We start from the raw sequence: 15,009 nt of genomic DNA on the forward strand, positions 1-15,009 counted from the left end.
AAAACAAATTTACTTATTTCTAGAAAAAACGGAGGCCAATTTAAAGGCAAGACGAGGGGTATGATATTTGAAAGGGACCTGCCCAAAGGCTCAGTTTTTCACTCTGAAGTCAGTGGAAGTATTTGGCATGCTAGGACTGCAGGATCAGGCCCCCGATGTAGTTTAATCCCAGCATTTCAGGGTATGCTCCCCCCAGAACCTACAAATCATGACTTGCAGAATCCATAAACATATTCAACTATTCAATCCACATGAGTTGAAAACCCAGCCATCTAGTGAAAGCAGAGACTCCGTACCACTTTGTAGATATTGCTCAAGCTGAGACCTCCTCTCCTCAGCCATGGACTTGGTCATTGCAAGATAGAACTTTGGAGGGAAAGCAGGCACGGTACTCCCAAAGATCCGTCTTAGCTACAATGGCAGTCAAATAATGCTTAAGGTTAGTGAAGATCCGCTATGGGCTTCTGTGGACATCACCATATTACCACATTCCCCGGGTTGGAGATGTCCATTCACTTTAGCCCCAAAGCAGCTGACAGCTCTCTCAACTTCTAAATGTATTCAAGACATACAACCCCTTCAGCGCCAAACAATGTAGTCAATAATGAAACTGTCTTCAGAGCCACTCAGAGGGGACTGTCACCAATGCAAAGCATGCTGCTTTTTGTTTTGTTTTTAGCTTTATACAATCTGAGTAGCAGCTTGGAAGCAGTTTTTAGTTCTAAGTCAGAAGGATCGCAGCATGTCTTCTTCATTAAGTCTTACGCATTCTATATAGACAAATGCTATGCTGTCTTTGTCAACACTCAGTATTTGCTTTCCAAACTATCTATACCAAGATTTATTGGTAATACTGTATGATCACATAAACCCTCTCTTTTGGGAACCACTGACTTCCATCCTTGATTTTCATTCACAAATGCAAAGAAAGGAATCCTCGACATGCCATAATCCTTGCCACAGGTCTCCCTTGCATCACTGTATTTCTTTAACATATTAAAGACTCTGTATAGAGTTGAGAAATATTTGGAGACACTTTACACTTCCAGTTGACTGTTACCATGTTTTACAGTCAGCTGTGGTTGAATGTGGACAGTAAGTTTTACAGAGAGCATGTTGCTTCCTGAGCACTTTCAACTCAGTTGCAACCAAGCACAGCAGAATATTGAACTTTGTTCTGACAACAGCATTGAACGCTTGATTGGCTTGGCTTTTGTTTTTAAAAATACATTATCAGGCAGAGTCACTTCAGGACTCCGTTTCTTGTTTGTCACCCAACACAATACCAGTTATCTTGCAGTTTAGATTTCACCAGAAAGTGATGGAAGACACAGGAAATATGATCCTCTTAGTTCAGTTGAATTAAATGGAGATTTTCCAACTTGGCATTTGGACAATCCAATGGGAATCTTCCAGTACACAGGAGGGAGGGATCTCAAACTAAAGAAGGAGCAACTGTTTTTAAAGTTACAATTTACAATGTTGCCAATTCTTGTGATATTATCCAAAATCCTGTGATATTTGGCATTTTTTCCTGAAGCCCCAGCTCCTAGAGTCACGTGAATGTGAAGTGCTCAGCTTTCACTTAAAAATAGATAAGTTTCTAATTCTCTTGTTTGTGGAGGAAAGCTTGAAATCTTGAACCAAGTGCACCCTAAGGCCTCAGAAACCCAGAAGAAAGATTCATTATTTTTAAAAACATGATTTTTCAGCTAGTCAATTTATTGATTGGGGGAGAGGGGCTGACTCAGGAATTTTGAGCCCATAGGGTTGGCAATATTGAAGTTAAAGAAACCTGAAATTAAGACGTCCATTCTCTCCTACTCATGCTGCTTGATCATGTGATCCCCAAAACTGGAAGTGCTCCTGCTTTCAGGACCTCATGTGGTCAGTTAAAAAACAAACAAACAAACAAAATACACACTTAGACTCAGCTTTTGTAAACTCTTAAGGGGCTACCAGGCAACAAGCTGGCAAAATTGAAAAGCCAGCTGGAAGCATGTGCACCTCATAGACCCTCCTTGATTATAAACGTCTGTTGTAGTAAGTAAATAATAATTTAAACTTTTTTTTTTTTTTTTTTTTTAATATTACCATATACTAAAGGTGCACATTGATACTATGTGTTGGTTTTCTCACCTCCACGACTCAAGGCCATACCTGACTAACATGAAAAGAGCATGAAAGGTGAACATTCTGCTTAAAATAATTTTTAATGGGCAGCGCAATCCCATTGTCACCAATGGCATGTGCTACAAGGAGCTTAAAGTATTTACAAAGGTGTTAGACTTCCATCCTAACCCAAGTGACTGATTAAAAGCTAGAGCTTGTTATAAAATTTAAAAATTGTAAAAAGTTTCAAAGTTATTGCCATTTTTTAAAGCAGGGTTCCCCAACGCAGAAATTCGGCGGCATTTCGGCAGATGCTCCACCACCACCACGGTCCTTTGTCTGGAGCCTGCCAGACGAAAAGGTTGGGGACCACTGTTTTAAAGTGACTCAGTATTTACAAGGATTTTGAAAAAAATGCCATAAAAACTAACTTTTAATTTATTTTTAGGGCAAAAAAATAAAAAAACTTTTGTTTTCAAAGGGACATTTTTTTTTAACTGGAAAAACTTTGTTTGAAAAGCTTCAGTCAACTCTAGTCAAAGCTATTTAATTTAGTGGAATTATAGATTGATTTCTACAACCAGACACCATTCGGCCACTATTGAGAAATGACAGTTCATGGATCAAGGTTTATTATACATTTAATGCCACTCTCTGGAAGTAGAGGAAATGGAGGTAGAAAACAATCATAGGCATTTTCAAGAAGGAAGAGGCATTAACTCTGACAAGCCTGGCCAAAAATCCCTCTCTCAGTAAAGCAGTTTCTGAATATATTAAGATTTGTGAGAGCTTTGCTTGTCACACATGTACCAGCTACTCCTTTACCCCTATACTGGCAACACATCACCAGTTTCCAATTTGTTTATTATTTACCTATTATTAGGTACTTGTAAATTGCCTTGAGAGACACAGAGTATAAAAGGAGCTATATAAAACCAAATAATGTTTTCCATGTAGTGTTGCTGCATAAATATAACAAGAACAGCAGCTTTTATAGAATGCTTTTCATCTTCAAAGTTCTTCACATACATACACTGACGCATCCAAAGCCTCAGCGACAGAGAAGCAGTCTCTGTTTTACAGACAGGGAAAGTGAGGCAAAGATATAAAGTGATTTGCCAGAGTTCAGAGATGGAGTCAGAACTTGAATCAGAACCTCCTGCCTCCTCACCATGCCTATCACCCATGTAATACAGCACTACCCATCATCATCAGTAGTTCGCACAAATGGAGATATGGACTATTTAAAAATATCCAAATCAATGAGCAATTAATTCACCTTGGAACAGACTGATTGGTCAATTTTATTTTTCAAACTTAGACTATGTTTGTCTGAAGGATTTGGAGGAGCGGGGACGTGAGGTGGGGAGAGAAGTATCTCCTTTTTCGTACTTCTAAGAACTATAGAAATTTTCCATAATAGTTTACACACATACTTTGGAGGGTGGAGGTGGGGAGTTATTTTAAATCAGACAGAGCTATCAGTCTGCAGGCATTAAGTTTCAGTCCAACATGATTGGAAACTTGGTTGTTTCCAATATTCACCAGCCCAAAAGATGGACTTAAATTTTAAACACAAACAGAGGCTGTACCTGGCAGAGCTATGTTCTGGGGGCCAAATTCACTTCCAGCACAACATAGGTTGCAGATCTCCAGATGGCAGTAAATCCATTTAGAGAAGGAGTCAGAAGCACAAGTTGCTTGCAACCCTTGCTCTGCTGGGAACCTCAAAGCCTGGTAATAAATTCCAAAGTGGGCAAGGCCAGGCTGACTGGGAGAAGAGCTGAATCAATGTCTCTCCAGGGCTTCTTCCACCAGTAGAGCTCCTATGAATGCCCAGACAGGTTTAAAGCTGTCCTGTCTTGTGGTTTCACCAACAGAAGTTGGTCTAATAAAAGGTATTACCTCACCCACCTTGTCTCACTGAGCTTTTATTCGGGTCTGGGAAAAGTACTCGGTGTCACAGCTAAACACAAGATCGAACAGATTGTTTAGCAGAGTCATACTCAGACCTCCGTGACTCAGAAGCCAAATCAGCAATCAACATTACCCAAAAAAGCCAGGGTAGTGTGAATTAATTGTTTCTTTTTACATACACACACACACATATTAGTGCACTAGATGAGCACACCACATGTTTGATAGGCACGTGTAGGACCAATGGATCTTGAAACGTGTGTTGTTGGGAGTATTGATCATCATAGCAGTGTTATGGCAGGGTCTGGTGCTGCTTTGAGTTGTTGGAACAGGACACCCACATACCCCGAGAGAACTTGCTTCAATACAGAAGAAAAACCTGTCTAATCAAACCCCCTTTTCATCATGTACTACCCCAGGCTGGAACTCATACGTGGTATCACTACATAATTACACCCCATACTTTATGAGGACCACATCCTGAAAGAAATCTTTCCTGAACTCCCTCTTCTGACCTTCAAACAACCCCCCAAAATCATCAGTTCCCCACAGAACCTTCAAAAATCCATGGGACCTACCCATGCCTATCACAACATTTGGTGTACCTCATCCAGTGCACTAAATGCCCCAACAACTATGTGGGTGAAATGAGACAATCACTACATTCCTGAATTAACTTACAGAAAATTGATGAGAGAAAAACACCTTATCAACCATGGATGAACACTTTTCCCAGCATGATCACTCCATTTTGGACTTCAGTCCGCATCCTTAAGGGAAAATGGAACAAGACATTCAAAAAGATGAGCCTGGGAGCTTAAATTCATAACTCGCCATGATTTTCAGTGTCTAGCATTCTGTAAAGACATTATTGGCTTTATGGCTCATTACAATCTGTAACCCACTAATACATCTTCATCCTATGACCACAAAGGTGTTAACTGCCTACTTCACCTTGAATGCTCTCTTTTAACATGTTAAGTCCTTGTGCTAAACAATCTGTTCCTCCCTGTATTTAGCTGCAACACTCTGGGTATGTGTACACTGCAATAAAAAAAAAAAACCCCACAAGGAGTCTCCAAACCCAGGTCAGCTGAGCTGAGCTAGTAGGGCTCAGGTTTCAGGACTAACTAAGAACTGCAGTGTAGATATTTGGGCTTGGGCTGGAGCCTGGGCTCTGAGATGCTGGGAGGGAAAGAGTCTCAGAGCCCAGGCTCCAGCCCAAACCCAAATGTCTACACTGCAATTTTACAGCTCTGCAGCCCAAGCTCCACTAACCCAAGTCAGCTGACCCAGGCCAGCTTTGGACATGTCATTTGTCTTTTTTTGCAGTGTTGATATACCATCTGAGTATCTTTCCCAGATGTAAAGATGAGCTCTGTGTAGCTCAAAGGCTTGTGTCTTTGGCTTGGTCTACACTACACGTTTAAACCAATTTTAGCAGCGTTAAACCAATTTAACACTGTACCCGTCCACACGAGGCCCTTTATATCGATATAAAGGGCTCTTTAAATCGGTTTCTGTACTCCTCCCCAACGAGAGGAGTAGCGCTAAAATCGATATCATCATATCAGATTAGGGTTAGTGTGGCTGCAAATAGACGGTATTGGCCTCTGGGCGGTATCCCACAGTGCACCATTGTGACCGCTCTGGACAGCCATCTGAACTCGGATGCACTGGCCAGGTAAACAGGAAAAGCCCTGCAAACTTGAATTCATTTCCTGTTTGCCAGCTGAGCTTCTGATCAGGACGGCGTTGCCGCGATGCCCAGGTCCCAAATCCTAAAAAGAGCCTCCAGCATGACCATACGGAGATATGGCATCTGATTGCTGTATGGCGAGACAAATCTGTCATATCAGAGCCTCCATATACAGCCCAGATGAAATGCCCAAGCATTGAAAAAAATTCCAGGCCCATGGATCAGAGTCACAGCAACAGTTGCTGCCGTGACAAGCCCATAAGGAAAGCAAAGAATCAAATGCGACTGCTCACTGGAGCCAGAAGGGAAAAAAAGGACGATAAACATAGGAGGAGGCGAGCGGGGTACAGTAGGACCCAGCCTAATCCACAGTCCACAGCAGTCTCCGACAAAAGTATTTGCATCTTGGCCTGAGCTCCCCACGCCTGTAGGCGTTAATCACATTGCTCCAGGGCTGGCTCAGGTATAGCTCGTCACATGTACTCCCTTCCCCCACCCCATGAAAGGAAAAAGTGAAAAAAAAAAAAATCGTTTTTCCTTGACCTTCTTTCAAATGCTTCACCCTATGCTCTACTGAATGCCTACTGCCGTAGACACTCTGGCATTGACATGCCTCTTCACTGCACTAGCCATCTGCCTCCCCTCCCTTCCCGGTGGCAGACAGTAAAAATCTGCACTGCTATCCGTCATCACAATAGTCTATGCAGTGCTCCCTAGCGCTGGTCCTCATGTAGAGGCTGGCGGGGGCGCCCCCCTCCCCTGCCCCCGTGTAAAAATAGGAAGATCCCGGTCATTCCAGTTATGATCCGTACAGAACCCTAGCGCCTAACGGTGTCCTCTATTCATAGCCCAACTGCGGGCGCTGAGCTCCATCAGCACCTCCCTCATGTTGTAAAGAAAATGATTCTGTTACTGCCCATGGACTATTCATAGCCTAGCGGAATGCTGCCGGCCTCCTCGTCTCCCACACCACTTAATGTCCTGCCCTGGCCTATCATAGCCACTGGAGCGCTGCCTCCCCCCCATTTTATCTCAATGTAACAAGTCTGTTTTCTTATTCCTGCTTCTTTATTCTTCATCACACAAATGGTGGGTAGGCGGACATCATGCCCACGGCTAGCCCAGGAGGTTTGGCGCCGAGCGAGCGAAGCCACAGTGTGTGGTGGTTGCTGCAGGATAAAAAATTAAAAGAAACCCAAACAAAATCCGGACACCCCTAGAATGCCTGCCAGCTCATCATTTCTGCGGAATCTGCACACGCGAGCAGCTGCTGCTCTCTAGCCGCTTCTCTAGTACACTGCCCCATTATTCTAGCCAGCAACTGACTCTATTTTTAGATACCTAAAGGAGAAATGCACCGCGGGAGTCATTCCCATTTTATGTCTCTTAGCGTCCCCCCCCCAGCCCGACTCAGTCAGCGGCCAATGACAGCAGCCCAGAATGGTAGCAGAACGACAGATAACTGTCATCTCATGCAATTTATCATGTGCTCAGCCCAGATGGCTACAGAAAACTGATAACCATCTCTGCTGTCATTGCAAAGGCAAATGTATGCCTGCCTTGTAGCCCGCTGCCCAGCCTATCACCTCTGCTCAACGCGCATCCAGTACACATACTGGTGACAGTAAAAAAAAAGGTCTGAGCGCGCTTCCATGGTTGCCGTGCTTATGGCGTCTGCCAGGGCAATCCAGGGAAAAAGGGTGCAAAATGATTGTCTGCCGTTGCTTTCCTGGAGGAAGGAATGACTGACGACATTTACCCAGAACCACCCGTGACAATGATTTTTGCCCCATCAAGCACTGGGATCTCAACCCAGAATTCCAAGAGGCAGGGGAGACTGTGGGAACTAAGGGATAGCTACGGAATAGCTACCCACAGTGCAACGCTCCAGAAATTGACGCTAGCCTCGGACCATGGACGCACACCGCTGAATTAATGTGCTTAGTGTGGCCACGTGCACTCGACTTTATATAATCTGTTTTACAAAACCGGTTTATGTAAAATCAGAATAATCCCATAGTGTAGATGTGCCCTTTCACCAACAGAATTTAGTCCAATAAAAAGATATTAACTCACTCACCTTGTTTTGCTAATATCCTGGGATTAACATAGCTACAACACTACCTTGTGGAATCCACCTAACGTTGAAACCCTCCATTCATCTGGCCCAAGACATACAAAGCAGAGAGTATTGTTTCTTTTCCATCCATCCATAAAAATGCTCCTCCTCCACAGAAAATGGTTGCTTGTTTCAAGAGTAAGTGGCTGGAATTATCTAATCTTATGGGGGTGTTTTTAAATAAAGTGTTTAGCCCCACCCACACTGTCTAAACCAACTATTTCAGCCACAGCCACGTTCCATTATATGGTAAAAGCCTAGGGCAGATGGGGCATTTGAGATAAGATTTCTACCCTGGAAATAATAGTCAGAGCAGCTTTACTAAAAGGAGTTAGAAAGGTGCCAAACTGTCCATAAAGAGAGATTAAGGGAGTTGTACTTTTAGATACAGTTTGGATGAAGTATACTGAAAGGGGCTCCTAATTTTAAAGTGTATTTAAAACACATTTCATATGCTAATAAAAATATTTACATATGTAGATGCCTATCAAACCCAAAATATAAAGTTAGTCTACTATACAAGTACACAAAATTGAAAAACAAATTTTAATCATTAAATCCTTTATGCCTAATGACTTTTGTGATTAATTGATTTTTAAAATAATTTTCCAAACAGCTGTTCATGAAAATCATGGCTGTTCCTAGACTGACTCCGTGAATGCTGGTACAGTGTTTAGGATCAATCAACATTATGCTTTTGTCTTCAGACAAATTGTTACCATTTCAGAAGTGACTCTTTGTCTGCATGTTCATTGTTGACTTATTTCCAGGCACTAAATGTACAATTATGACACCTAGCAGCTTTTTCTTCTTGGCTTTATAACTTCTTGTCAGGTTGTCATATGCGTGTTATTCTAATATTTGTCTAGAAAGGGAGAAGCAGCATACTATTCTCATCTGCTTTTGAATAGTCACCCTGTAGCGGGGGGGGGGGTCCCCTCCCCCACGCTCCTGAGACAGAGAATAGGCTAGGAACCCTGCAGTCCCGGGTAGAGGCCCGGCCGCCTATCCCCGGCCCCAGGAAGTCAAGGGGCAGGACCGGAAGTTCAAGGCACCCTCTGCCTGTTCCCGCCCCCAGGAAGTCAGGGGGCGGGACAGGAAGTATAAAAACCCGGTCCCAGCCCTCAGTTAGAAGGAGGCCGCCGGAGAAGGCAGACGTGGGTGCCCGAGCTCCCGCTGGGCCCGGCTTACCCCACGCTCGGTATCCGGAGGGGTCCTGGCCTGACCTCCCCTGGGGCCAGCACCCAGAGCAGCGGGCCGCGCCTTCGGACGCTCGCCCTGCGGACGACTGGACCAGACCACCCGAACCCCGGGACGGTGGGGACTGGACCGGACCGCCTGGACCCCGGTACCCCGAGGAGTGGACCGGACCGCCTGGACCCCGGTACCCCGAGGACTGGACCGGACCGCCCGAACCCCAGGACGCTGAGGACTGGACCAGACCGCCTGGACCCCGGTACCCCGAGGACTGGACCGGACCGCCTGAACCCCAGGACGCTGAGGACTGGACCGGACCGCCTGGACCCCGGTACCCCGAGGACTGGACCGGACCGCCTGAACCCCGGTACCCCGAGGACTGGACTGGACCCCCCGCTGCCGAGCCGGCTGAGGAACCTATGATCTGGGAACCCCTGGACGACGCCGGCGAAGGGCAGGTACCCAGGGAGGGGGAGGTTGGAAGCAGCCCGGGGGCGGCTGACTACAGTCAGGCCGCAGAAGGCCCCGAGCCGATGGTCGTGTGCATCGGCCAGGATCCCCACTGACCATCCGGTCAGTGTGTTTCGGTGGGAACCCTGCCGCTCACCCGGTCAGTGTGTTTCGGGCCAGGATCCCCACTGACCGCCTTAGCGGCGACCGCCGCTACTAGGGCCCCGGGCTGGAACGCAGTGGAGTGGGAGGGCCTGCGTTCCCCCTGCCACCCCTTAAGGGTGGCAGACTCCCCCCTTCCTTTACTTAACTTGATCGCCTCCAATTGTCCCTTGCTCTGCCCTGCCCCAAAGGGCCGGAGCCCCTAAACTGCTTGGTGCTCTACCCTGCCACAAAGGGCCAGAGCCCCTAAACTACCTATTGCTCTGCCCTGTCCCAAAGGGCCAGAGCCCCTAAACTGCTTGGTGCGCTGCCCTGCCAAGGCCAGAGCCCCTAAACTGCTTGTAGCTCTGCCCTGCACCAAAGGGACAGAGCCCTTAAACTACTTGTTGCTCTGTCCTGCACGAAAGGACCGGAGCCCCAAAAACTGTTCATTTGCCGCCCGGCCCTACCCAAGGGCTCGGACTACCGACTTCATTCGCTCAGCCCCTGCGACCAGGAGCTGAGCCCCGGCCAAGGCCGTTACACACCCAAATCTAAAAAGTCATTTGTTAACACCACAGTTTTTCAAAGTTGGAAAGTAAGGAGAATTTAGCCACCACAACCCCCATCAAAACAGAAGTGTTTTGTAATAATGAAATCCAACAGCTATTTCAATCTTCCGAAACAATTTGTGATAAAGCTCTCCTTTTCAAAACAAAAAATTATGTTCAGTCTCCTATACTTTTATAATAGAGTTTATTCTTCCTAAGACTCAAATATCTGAATGAAGGAGACAGCTGACATCTACTAATACCATACCATCAGCCTGAGTTCCTCAAATCAGACTTATCTGGGGTTAGTGTAGTTAGTGCTTTACATAAAAAGCACATCAATATTTACCTGGCATGTTCCCTTTAAAGATATTGATAATGATTTGTGTGGAGAAATTCAGGGAACACTTTATACAGAATACAACAGCCCCTACAGATAGAAAGGAAAGGAAATTTAAAAGTGGTAAAGATGAAATGCATTACTTGCAATAATGGGTGAATGGAAAAATGCACAAACGGGGGGGAAAAAAGTGAGGTTCAGTGTCATAGGCAAAAATGAACTAAAGATTGAGTCAGTCTGAGGAGAGGAGTTTCTAGAGATGAGGTAACAGTACTTAGGAATTGCTGCACTGGATCAGACCAGCAGTCCAACTAACCCAGTATCATGTCTCTGACAGTGGCCAGAACTAGATGCTTCAGAGAGCTGTTCAAGAGAAGCTGTAGTGAACAATTATGCAATAGTATGCCCATAGAGGAAGTTTCCATCTAACCCATGCAGGGGTGTGCGCGCAAAGCGGAGCCAGCAGGGGCTCAGCTGTCTCTCCCCTCCACCCCCCAATAATCAGCAGGGGATGCAGAAATCCTCCTGCTCCTGGGCTGCTGCAAGGAGAGTGAGAGCTCCTCTTCCTGGGGCTGTGGCAGGAAAAGTGCTCTCCTCACCGCAGCCCTGGGGCTGAAGAAGGAGTTCTGCTCTCCCAGCCACAGCCCAGGAGCAGGAGGAGTTCCCTCTCCCTGCCACAGCCCCAGGGAGAGGAGCTGTCTCCCTCTCCCCGCCACAGACTAGGAGCAGGTAGAGTTCTGCACCCCTCACTGGGGCCAGAGGAGTTTGCTCACTCTCCCCACGCCGGAGGAGTTCTGTATCCCCCACCGGTGTGTTGTCCCCCCCACCCCCCGAAAGCAGTAAAATTTAAATTTCTGCGCACTCCCCTGGACTCATGCTGTTCTGTGGTCCAATTATGACCAGCAGCATGAATCTTTATTGTGGCGGATGTGGAGACACTATGCAATAAGTAGTATATTAACATTATGAATACTTTACGAGCTGGTCAGTGAGGTGATGTTGTACATTGAATTATAGGGCTTTTCTGTCTGAATGTACTGTTCTAACTTAATAGGGTAGGGAAAAGAACAAGCAGGGATGCAACAAAGTAACAACCTCCCAGCAAACACTGGGGAAGCAGTTACAGGACAATGACATACTTCCCAGCACCAGGCCAAAGTGACAGCTGTTCTACCAATTCTGGGAAACAAAGATCTAAAGAAAAATGAACAGGATGGACTGATTTAAATTTAAATCATCGATTTTAATCATGATTTAAATCAGCAAGCACAAATCAGTTATTTAAATCCAGGCTTTCTACCTTGTTTTGAACTGGTACTCTCTTTTGGAAAATATTTTAAAATAGAGATAATGGTGGATATAATTTGATACTACGTTTTGCTAACTGGGAGGATTCACTATATATTACACACACACACACACACACATATGGCTTAATATATTTTTCAGATTCTTATTTTGTATATTTTTATTTTGTTAGAAAATGACAAATGAGGCATTTCTTGCTTACTAGATTAATCCTTTTTTTTTTTTACTTGTGATATGTGTCAAGCTGCACTTGATGAAAATTTGGAATTCAATTAAAATGCACAAAACCGGACATTTAAAAACTGTTTTTGTTAAATAAAAACTACCTTAGATGAGCTGAATACATCATAAGAAAAAGTTTATCAAAATATGATTTACATTTAAAAAGTAACTGCTTTATGAAACAAAGGAAATATTCTCTATAGGTAGCATATAGAACTGATTATTTCTGGTGACCATGTCCTTCAACATTTTGGAAATCGTAGATCTAATTCTCTCACACATAGTTTTTAGTCTCAGATTGAACTTGAAAACAAGCTTTCCTGCCTTTTCAACTCCCAATTGGTTTCTCAACTAAGGCCTGGGGGTCTACGCTACGCGTTTAAACCGATTTTAGCAGCATTAAACCGATTTAACGCTGTACCCGTCCATACTATGAGGCCCTTTATATCAATATAAAGGGCTCTTTAAATCGGTTTCTGTATTCCTCCCTGATGAGAGGAGTAGCGCTAAAAGTCAGTAATACCATATCAAATTAGGCTTAGTGTGGCCACAAATCGACGGTATTGGCCTCCGGGCGGTATCCCACAGTGCACCACTGTGACCGCTCTGGACAGCCATCTGAACTCAGATGCACTGGGCAGGTATACAGGAAAAGCCCTGCAAACTTTTGAATTTCATTTCCTGTTTGGCCAGCGTGGAGCTCTGATCAGCACAGGTGACCACACAGAGCTCATCAGCACAGGTAGCAATGCAGTCTCCTGAGAATCGAAAAAGAGCTCCAGCATGGACCGCAGCGATGCAGGTACTGGATGCTGATCGCTATTCAATGGGAGAGAGTTAGTGATCAGTGCTAACAGAACTCCATTCAAAAACGGAAATTGAAAAAATATTTGGAAAAAATTGCCAAGGCTATGATGGAGAAAGACGCACACACGGACTTCAGTGTCCAGTGCAGAGTGATAAGTTAAGGAGCTCAGACATAGGCCTACCAGAAACCAAATAGCAGCAAACGGAAGGTTCCGTCAGGGCCGAAAACATGCCGCTTCTACGCTGAGCCTGCATGCAATTTTAGGAGCGTGCGCCACCCCCACCCCTACGTTTTCCGGGTTGGTGAACTAACCTTGCGGGATCGCGAGGGAAATCGCTGGGAACGCCTTGACGCAGCTCCGTTAGCACAGGCAGGAGTTTTAGTATTGACAGCATCCTATGGCTACGACCAGCAGAGGGATGATGAAACCGAGAGATCGACCCTTGCAGGACAAGCACACAGACTCCCAGTAGCCATCACAGCCAGGACAGTTTTTGTGAAATGCGATTAAATTACAGACATCTCCAAGCCATCTATGCAGACTGAGAGCTGGAAGTGACCTATCTGGGCGCGGAGCGTTGATACCTTTGTGTTGAAAATAAAAACCTATGGTTAAAAGCAAGCCTTGTATTTTTTACATGATTGATTTGCATAAGGACTTGGGACGCATTCAGTGGCCCAGTAAGAGGTAAAGAAAAGTTTATCATGTTAACACTGTCCTGGGTGATGCGTAGCTAGAATAATCCTCCAGGACAGTCATCCGATGCAAGCCGCTTCTGGACGCAGGTACTTCCAAAACCTTCTGCAGAAGTGTTCTGGTGCAAGGCATACCTTGTTCCGTCCCTACCATGGCTCACCGGACATTTAATACGTGACATTACACGACGCATGTAACATGTCTACGAAGAATGGTTCATTGCATTGACAAAGTCCATAGGTCTGCGTAATATAAAAAAGTCCCAAAAACGGGTGATTGCTTGGCATTCAAGAAACATCCACTCTTTATCTCGCTCTGTTATCCTCTTAAGCAAGCTACATATCATTCATGGTAACCTGATTGAAATTCAGGAATCAATAATAAGGACGGACAGGAGATGGCCATTTCCTACTGTCACTTGTTGCCTTAAAAGAAATCACGTTTCCTTCTACTGGATACAAAAAGCAGATGGAAAAGCGGGAGGAAGCAAGATAGCGGCTAGAGGCTTTTTTGCGTTTGGCCAGCAATGGAATTCTTCCCAGCTACCAGCCACGCGGTGGTGGGTGAAGGGAGGTGATTGCACGTGATCTTCCTATGATTACTAGCCATTGTAGCGGTTCGGGGGGGGGTAAAGGCAATCTCCTAGAGAATTGATGGGGCGGGGTTGTTGGCTTTCTGCTGACTGCATGTTAACAGGAAAGAGATACAGAGGGCACTGCGTATATGAAGCGCTGAGAAAGCCGAAAGCACATTGCTTTACCATAGCCGGCATACAGCTGAATCTGATGCCCGACCTGCGACTGCGAGACCTGTAACACCAGAGCCGCCAGGTACCCAATATTAAGATGCATAAAATGCGACCGATTGTAGTGAATATCACATGGCCTTAGGTAAGGAATGTTTGTTCACTGTGAAAGGTACAACATGTTTCTGTAAAATGTATCTTTTTACATACTTCCTCCCTTTATGTGTTCCTCTCCCATACGCTCGCTTTGTTTCAATTTCCTCCCTACTCCCATCCTGAAGGCTATCTCAGGTAACGCAGAGGAAAAGAAATGCGAGACGAAGATGTCTTGAAATCATGGAAAGTTTACGCAATGAAGAGCTCATCGAAATGAGTGGAAGGACGTGGTACAACAAAGTACAGGAAAGATGCCAGTGAACGTGAGGACAGGGACGAACTGGGACAGGAAGGGACGAACGGGGACAGAGGACGAACCGATGAGGACGAGGACGAACGTGAGACAGAGGGACGAACGTGAGGCAGGAGGACGAACGTGACAGGAACGGAGGACAGGAGGACGACGTGAGGACAGGAGGGACGAAATGCGGAGAGCAGGAAGATCAGCGTGTAGGCAGTGCAACGCTGGAGCTGCTGCCGTGATCAACTGATATCCCAACGTCTGGGTGGATCTCAGGAAGAGCAGTCAGGGTCACAGAGTGCCGCA

The 15,009-nt window shown here is 45.5% G+C and overlaps 1 protein-coding gene across 1 annotated transcript in view; it reads right to left on the reverse strand.

Moving 5' to 3' along the window:
- The window catches only part of SNX31 (sorting nexin 31), a 76,759-nt gene that overhangs the window by 50,656 nt on the left and 11,094 nt on the right, over positions 1 to 15,009 (reverse strand). The window contains exon 3 of the mRNA XM_075063136.1: positions 297 to 411. Coding sequence (XP_074919237.1) covers positions 297 to 411 — 115 coding nt within the window. The remainder of the gene's footprint in view (positions 1 to 296; positions 412 to 15,009) is intronic.

Source organism: Chelonoidis abingdonii, chromosome 2, assembly GCF_003597395.2.
Source record: "Chelonoidis abingdonii isolate Lonesome George chromosome 2, CheloAbing_2.0, whole genome shotgun sequence".
In the NCBI taxonomy this organism is placed as follows: domain Eukaryota; kingdom Metazoa; phylum Chordata; order Testudines; family Testudinidae; genus Chelonoidis; species Chelonoidis abingdonii.